General features: G+C 51.8%; 2 protein-coding genes across 2 annotated transcripts; one reads left to right on the top strand and one right to left on the bottom strand.

Moving 5' to 3' along the window:
- Positions 1-222: 222 nt before the first annotated feature.
- Positions 223-1,474, bottom strand: LOC123431245 (probable inactive carboxylesterase Os04g0669700). The gene is made up of 4 exons (XM_045115069.1): positions 1,279-1,474; positions 1,117-1,169; positions 914-1,037; positions 223-827 (listed from the first exon to the last, which is right to left on the bottom strand). The coding sequence occupies exons 1-4, from the start codon at positions 1,430-1,432 to the stop codon at positions 409-411; spliced, it is 750 nt and encodes a 249-aa protein (XP_044971004.1). The 5' UTR covers positions 1,433-1,474; the 3' UTR covers positions 223-408.
- A 4,752-nt stretch (positions 1,475-6,226) lies between these two features.
- LOC123431244 (ervatamin-C-like) lies at positions 6,227-7,522 on the top strand. The gene is made up of 2 exons (XM_045115068.1): positions 6,227-6,712; positions 6,901-7,522. Exons 1-2 carry the CDS (start codon positions 6,232-6,234, stop codon positions 7,467-7,469), a joined length of 1,050 nt encoding a protein of 349 aa, XP_044971003.1. The 5' UTR covers positions 6,227-6,231; the 3' UTR covers positions 7,470-7,522.
- Positions 7,523-8,370: the final 848 nt, after the last annotated feature.

Genomic DNA, 8,370 nt, shown 5'->3' with positions numbered 1-8,370 from the left:
CAGCGGCATCGGGCGGCGAGTCGTCGACCGGCTGCCGGTAGGAGGAAGAGGAAGAGGAGGGAGGGACAGGGGAGAGAAGCGAGGCGTTGACGACGAGCAAAAGGGCCTAACTTCGCAGCCAACTGATTCGCCGTAGGTGGCTAGGCGCACGTCGTGGCTGCCGGAACCTAGTGGGTTCGGCAGCTGAGTTTTTCACTTCCCAAAATACACTCACCACTCGTATACCGGAGGACAGAGCGATGCGGTGCAAGCCATACCGCGTGCAATTCCACTAGCGAAATTGGAGCAGTACATATCGCTCCCCACCATTAGATTTCATAAATGAACGACCCATATTTCTCCTATGGTACCATAAAAGAGCTCTTAAAAAAAGAAAAGAACTCGTTCCGCTCGTCTATCCGCGGCGCGTTACGACCGAGAGAAGAAGCCGAAGCCACAGCTGCAGGAACGCCTGCTCTTCGGGACGCCACGGTCCACGTTTCTTCTTCCTGGGTCGTCGTCTCCCGAGCCACCGCCACCGCCCCCGCCGTCGGCCCACCGCTCGCAGTACTGGAGCTCGTAGGGTGCCAGCTCGTGGCCGAGCCCCTCGTACACCTTGAACTCGCAGCGCATGCCGAGCCGTCCCCGCAGGAACTTGGTGCCGTCTTTGCCGGCCTCGATCGGGACCAGGAGGTCCGCTCGCCCGTGCACCCAGAGCACCGGCGTCTTCTTGGCCTCGGCCGTCACCCTGGACGCGAACGAGGCGCCGAACGGGAGGAAGCCGCTGAAGACCGCGCAGCCGCCCAGGGCTCTCGGGTACAGCAGCACGCTCGCGATGCTCAGCGCGCCTGCGCATGCAATTTCATCCTCAGTTTGTTGGTAAACTACACTACAGAGTGATGAATAGTTCGAGCTTGTCGTTGTGCGTGGGTACCTCCCTGGCTGAGCCCGAAGACGAACACGTCCTCCGGCCTCGTTCCGGCGGATATCTCGCGGTCGATCATGGCGTGCACGCTCTCCACCGCCCTCATCACGTCCGCCTCGCCCCTCACGGATTTCTGCCATAGGAGTCGCAAAAACAGAGGTGAGCTTCCTCGTGGGTCATGCATGTGATCTGTGTGATGGTGGAGCTCTTACGGAGGTGATGGGCGTGTCGTGGATGTCGAACCACGACGGCATCAGCATGCCACCTGATGCACGCGAAACACATACAGATTAGGCACCTGATATGCACGCCATGCGTGTCAAAGCGTCGAGCAAGCAATGGAGAATTCAAGGAGAGGTCGGATGTATACGTACGGTTGCATGTAACTGGCGCGGTGGGCGCCGTGGGGAAGGCCCAGCGGGCGCCGGCGAAGGCGTACCCGGCCACCGGCTCGTTCGCACGCCCGCTGTCGCCCAGCCCGTGCAGCCACAGCACGAACCGCTCCGCCGCCGGGGGATCCTCCTCCATTTCTCGGCCGAGCAGAGCAGAGCAGGGAGGGGAAAGCTAACGGTGAGCGGGCCAGACATGGAATCTGGCTAGCTATAGGAAGCTCTGCCGCAGTTTCTGAGTTCCATTGCGCGTGTTGACTTGTGACGAGGGGTTGACCTGGGATGCCACGGTCAAGATCCAACAACAAAGAAATAAAAGTGGCGTCCCTCGAATTATTCGGTGGTAAGAGCACGCGTCCCGGGTATGTTCACAAATGTGCCCCAACGGCTCCTATATTTCATTCCGCTTATTCACATATCGCATATCCGGATCCTTAAAACCACACACGTCGATCACGCAAACCGTTGTCGTATTTAAATTACAAATGTTGTTACTCAACATAAATAGTGTTTATATAAAATTTATTTAAAGGGCACAATCAATCATCTATTTTTTTCATCGTTGGTTCACATATGCACTACCAGATCATTGGATAGTTGCACGTGCACCTTATGTTTCGGAAATTCTGATGCACCCACAGAAGTTCATAAGCAGAGCCGCATCTTGATTTTTCGGGATTTTAACTTGTTCTTCGGGTGCTTCGAAATCATTGGTTAGACTACACCATCACCCTCATCCTCGACGATCGTATTGTGTGATATAACACAACATGTCATCAGTTGTCATTAAGTTTCCGATTTCCACATCATTACAGCTCTACGAATAATTCTCCAACGAGTTTGCAGCACTCTGAATGCCCTCTCCGCATCCTTCCTAGCCGTTTCTTGCATTGTTGTGAAGTGCTTTTATTTGTTGCCTTGTGTTTCAGATATGGCCTTCACAAATGCAGCCCACTGAGGATATATGCCATCGGCAAGATAGTATTTCATGTTGTAGCCTCGGCCGTTGACGGTGAAGTTGCACCGCGACGATTCCTCATTACAAAGTCACTTGAACACCGGAGATCGTTGAAGCATGTTAATATCATTATGAGAACCCGACATTTAAAAAAAACATGGCAAATCCATAAGTCATGTGATGCCATAGCTTCTAGTATGATTGTGGTCTTTCTGGTGTCACCTTGATACATTCCTCATAAGCCTTTAGGAAAATTCTTCTGCAGCCAATGCATGCAATCAATCATGTTTTAGATCCAAATTCTTTTGACAAGTAGACACTAAAAAGAAAAAAATACAGGCTAGTCAAATGGGGCGTGGTTTGTTGGTCGAAAGACCAAGGTGGCCTTAGAATCCACGACCTATAGGTTAAGACTAGGGCCTTGCTTAGCAAATGGTTGTTCAAAATTCTTATTGAGGATGGTGTTTGGCAAACCAGGTTACGCAACAAGTATCTAGGCCAAACGGCGGTTTCTCGGGCCTATTGGAAACGTGACGACTCGTGGTACTGGGCTGGCCTAATGACGGCTAAGAAACATCTCTTTCACTTTGGATCTTCCTAGATAAAGGACGGGTCGGAGGTTCGTTTCTTGGAAGACGTATGTCTAGGCAATACTAGTCTAGGCAATACTAGTCTCCGAGAGCAACACACAACCTTGTACATAATTTCCCACGATAATACTGTTGCATTGGTGCTCAGTTTATCCCAGCCAAATATTTCATCAGGCATGATTTGATTGGCCCCAGGATTAATTCATGGAATAATCTTATATTCCGACCGGATTCAATTAAACTCGCAAAAGGCCAGGATGTGTTTTGCTGGAACCTTAGGGCGTGTTTGGTAGCCTGCATGGAGAGTGTATGAGCCCAAAAGTTCCCTCCCCGACCCACTTTTCGCTGTTTGGTAGGGTGTATGGGCTGAGGAGAGCATGCATCAACTGATGCAAAAAAGGACCTCAGCATAGCTGAGCCCAGCACCCCCCGCAGAGGCGAGCTGAGGCGAGCTATGCTCAGCCCGTGCACCCGTGCCCCCGTCGCTCCCCTCGCCCCCGTAGCTCCCGTCGCTCCCGTCGCCCCCGTCGCTCCCGTCGCCGCCGTCGCTCCCGTCGCCCCCGTCGCTCCCGTCGCCCCGTCGCCCCCGTCGCTCCCGTCGCTCCCGTCGCCCCGAGCTCCCGTCGCCCCCGTCGCTCCCGTCGGCCCGAGCTCCCGTCGCCCGAGCTCCCGTCGCCCCGAGCTCCCGTCGCTCCCGTCGCCCCCGTCGCTCCCGTCGCCCGAGCTACCGTCGCCCCGAGCTCCGGCAGCCCCTCCCGAGCTCTGGCAGCCTCGCCCGCGCTCCTTCCGAGCTCCGGCAGCCTCGCCCGAGCCCCCCCTCCCCCCTCCCCTGCGCCTCGTCCGAGCTCCGGCGGCCTCGCTCGAGCTCCGGCGGCCTTGCTCGAGCTCCGGCGGCTACGGATCCAGTCGCCCCACACTCACCCACGGTGGTGGAGGAGCCTTCCGAGCCCCGTCGCCGCCTCTGCCCCCTCCCCCCGTTCCTTCACCTGCCTCCTCTTCCTCCCTCGCAGTGCACCTCTTCCTCCTCCCTCTTCCTACCAAACACAGTCTCATCCAAACATGTCACAACACATGCATGACCACCAAACAACTGAAGATGAATGTATTCATCATGTCTATACTTAGCATGCATCAAGAGGGAACAACTATGCTAGGGTGAGAACAGCTGCCAAACACACCCTTACTACATCGGGGTCTTTCAGAGTAGACACTATATAGGTGCGCCCATGCATTCTCAGGTACTAGTGAGTAATAACAAGAAAATTTGAAAGTCGAAGATTCCACTAAAAATTAAAATCTTCATGTGGTATCTTCATAGGGGAATTATGCTAACCAAACACAATCTTGCACGACACAATGTAAGTAAGAAGTGTTTCTTTTGTGATCATCGTGAGATAATGAAACACCTCCTTTCCAATGCAAGTTTGCTCGTCCTAGATGGCTAGCCATCCAAATTGCATCAAACTTGTATCAACCAACAAGTGTTGCCAATATATTTGGTCACGGTTGGTCGGTATACCAAATAGATTCAAAACACTAATAAGGGTAGGAATGTATGCCTTACTTTGGCCGCTCCGCCTACATAGAAATTATTTGGTTCTTAATGACAAAAATGCTTTTCCCTGTAGGTTATTTTCTTTTACAGACTCGCTAAGTACGTGGTCTACGCTACAGCAACCGAAGCACCAACCGATATTAAAGGCGATGTGTACGCGGTTGGAGCTGGAGGCTACGGGGTTTTTGTCCTAACATGGGTGACAGCATAACCTCCGGATTGATTAACCACCACTTTTGACCATTGTGTCATCCTGTAGGGTTCTACTTTGTTGATTTATCAGTTTAGTTACTTTTCCTATTGTGAGACTTTTTGGTGTTTGTTGTGTGCATCTCAGCTACACAGAGGGCGGGTGTTGCAAGACAAGTTACAAGGCATGTTTCTTTGGAATATTATTTCTTTTGTATCTTTCTAAACTTTGCAATAATATGTCACGTTCTCCTTTTAGGAAATATCTATTTTAAGTCAGAGTGTCATATAGTTATTACAAAATCATGTGAATCAATCTTTGGTTGGATGGTAAGGAAGGTGGTTGTATCCGCATGCCACATGACACTTTTATGTCACATGGGTGAAATATTTGTTAAGCAGGAGGCAGCATTCCCGTTGACAACAAGACGTATATGATGACTTCGTCAACCTTAAGATCTAACCCTAATAATATGGTTGTGTGCATCTTTGATGCAGAGGCCATGTCATGTTCTCCTTTCAGGAAAATATTTATTTTAAGTCGGATTATCACACAGTTGTTACAAAATCATGTGAATCAATCTTTGGTTGGATGGTAAGGAGGATGGTTGTATGCACATGCCACATGACACTTTTGTGTCACATGGGTTTGTTAAGCGGGAGGAGGCATTCCCGTTGACAACAAGACGTATATGCATGATGACTTCGTCAACTTTAAGACCTAACCTGTCGGCTCCATCTTTTAGGCTGGTCGTAATGAAAGTATCATAAGTATTATATCATGCATGTCAACTAGACATGTTTGATGAGGTGGCATCAAAGAAAGAGAGGGTTGAGTATCATATTATGATACAATATCATATTAAATGTTGTGCTACTATGTGTCATGCATGACAATGAATAAACTGTTCTATGATACTAATACATGATACTATGCATTACGGATGTAGTATCATACACTAGTATCATATGCATGATACTAGTATATATGATACTCCCATTACAACCAGCCTTAAAGAGGTGCTCATAGGGGTAGGGTGCGCATGCATGCGTTTATAGGGATGAGTGTACATGTGTATATGTAAGTATGAGTGTTTTTGTAGTGTGTTTCTAAAAAAACATTTTTAAAAGTTAAAAGCGTATTAGAGTTGTAAGCTTTTGAGTTGGTAAATCGTGCATAATGTCTGTCAATCAGTTGAATTTATCAACACTAGCTGAAAGAGTGAAACACGGCTAAGTTGAAATTCGTATGCGTGCACTGTGCTAGAAGACGAAAATGTTGCCATAATTGGGAAGGCAACAAGGTGCATTAGTTAGCATACAAACCGGATCCCGGCCCTGATCAGTTGGTGTGCAGAGCAAGGCAACCTAACCAACTCGATGGATCGTCTTTCGTGTGCCAAGGCATGCATGCATGCATGCACATAGTCCACTGCTAGAAATAAGGCACCAAGACAAAACGCAGATCGTTACCATTCCTCAACCAGCTAGTACGTACGTGCATCGACATGCATGCATGCGTTCGTCGCCGGCCGATCGACAGCCAACCCGACACTGCTTAAAGACATGCTCCCGCGCTCCACTTGTAACTCTATATAAACGCTACGCATGCTCAAGCAGAAGCTCGTGTAGATCGATCGATCGATATGGCTTTCTCCCCTGGCGGCACACGGCCGGTGATCCCTATATTAGTTCTGCTAACGGGCGGCCTGTTCGCCGCCTTCCCCGCGGCATCAGGCGGCCGCGTCGACGCCGGTGACATGCTGATGATGGACAGGTTCCGGCAGTGGCAGGCCACTCACAATCGTTCGTACCTGAGCGCGGAGGAGAGGCTGCGGCGCTTCGAGGTGTACCGCACCAACGTGGAGTACATCGACGCCACCAACAGGCGCGGCGGCCTCACCTACGAGCTCGGCGAGAACCAATTCGCCGACCTCACCGGGGAGGAGTTCCTCGCAAGGTACGCCGGCGGTCACACTGGCTCGGCCATCACGACGGCCGCCGAGGCTGACGGCCTGTGGTCTTCTGGCGGTGGCGACGGCTCCTTGGAGGCGGTTCCTCCGGCCAGCGTGGACTGGAGGGCCAAAGGCGCCGTGACGCCGGTCAAGAACCAAGGCTCGCAGTGCTGTACGTAAACTAATTCACCTCATCCATTTCAACTACGTAGTACTCCTTCCATCCCAAAATAACTGTCTTAAGCTTAGTATAACTTTATACTAGAGCTAGTATAAAGTTGAGACAGTTATTTTATATACTACGCACTGGCTTCCATTGACTAATTTGATTTTGTTCCCGGAGCGGATGCATGCATGCAGACAGCTGCTGGGCGTTCTCGGCGGTGGCAACGATGGAGAGCCTCTACTTCATCAAGACGGGGAAGCTGGTGGCCCTGTCGGAGCAGCAGCTGGTGGACTGCGACAAGTACGACGGCGGGTGCAACAAAGGGTACTACCACAGGGCCTTCCAGTGGATCATGGAGAACGGCGGCATCACCACGGCGGCGCAGTACCCGTACAAGGCGGTGAGAGGCGCCTGCAGCGCCGCCAAGCCCGCTGTCACCATCACCGGCCACCTGGCGGTGGCCAAGAACGAGCTCGCCCTGCAGAGCGCCGTCGCGAGGCAGCCCATCGGCGTGGCCATCGAGGTCCCCAGCAGCATGCAGTTCTACAAGAGCGGCGTCTTCTCGGCGGCGTGCGGGATCCAGATGAGCCACGCCGTGGTGACCGTCGGCTACGGCGCCGACGCCTCGGGGCTCAAGTACTGGCTGGTCAAGAACTCGTGGGGCCAGACGTGGGGCGAGGCCGGCTACATCCGTATGCGCCGCGACGTCGGAGGCGGGGGGCTCTGCGGCATCGCGCTCGACACCGCTTACCCGACCATGTGATGTCAATAATCAGGCCTACGTTCCGAGTTAATTAATTAAACTCGCAGGCAGCAGCATCATCTGCCCTAGTATTAATCCCGACCATGTGCATTTGTGACGTCCTACCTATGTCGTCGATTACATTGCGAGGCTGTTATACGCATGTGTGGTGTGACAATATAGCATCATGCGTGTTTTCCTGTTCAAAAAGAAAAATGTCCCCAAGCAAAGGGCAGCGCAAAGTATACGTGTCTAGCTGTTTTTATTTAGGAAAACGATTAGAATCAGTCGTCGGATGAGAACAGCCAAACATAAGCCCCCTCTTGCTTCCACCACGTGGCTACCACGCATCGCTTTTCTCTCTCCACTTTATCTTCTACACAACCACTTTTTCCCGATGTTCTATCCTTATCTCCATTCCTCCACTGAGGCCTCGTTTGGTTAAGAGGGATTGGGGAGGGTTTGAGAGGAAAATCCCCGGGGGCCCAGAAACCCCACAGATCCTCGGGCGCCTATTTGATAGGAGGGGTTTGCTTACCCCAATCCCCTCCGTTCCCCTTCAATCCCTTCCTATCCATGTGTTTCAAAACCCTCCTCGGAGGACTAGTGGAAGCAAAACCCCGGGGATTTGAGAGGAATGGGTGGAACAAAGGGATTCACCCATTCCCCTGAAATCCCTCCCTCTCAAAACCTCCCCAATCCCCCTTAACCAAACAAGGCCTGAAGGAGCAACATCCACCCATCAGCCGGCCGCCGAAGCTACATGGGACAACACGGCTGAACCCTTCGAGGCCACCGGAGATATGAGGGAGGGAATCAGAATTGGTTCTCATCCGGGAAACCGGCACTGCAAAGCTGGAGGAGCTGCATCCTCGTGGATCTCGCCACGACGGAGGACATGCTATGCAGCGCAAGCAACATC

The sequence above is a fragment of the Hordeum vulgare genome, chromosome 2H (genome assembly GCF_904849725.1).
Source record: "Hordeum vulgare subsp. vulgare chromosome 2H, MorexV3_pseudomolecules_assembly, whole genome shotgun sequence".
Classification (NCBI taxonomy): domain Eukaryota; kingdom Viridiplantae; phylum Streptophyta; class Magnoliopsida; order Poales; family Poaceae; genus Hordeum; species Hordeum vulgare.
This window is presented reverse-complemented; position numbering and strand designations above follow the sequence as displayed.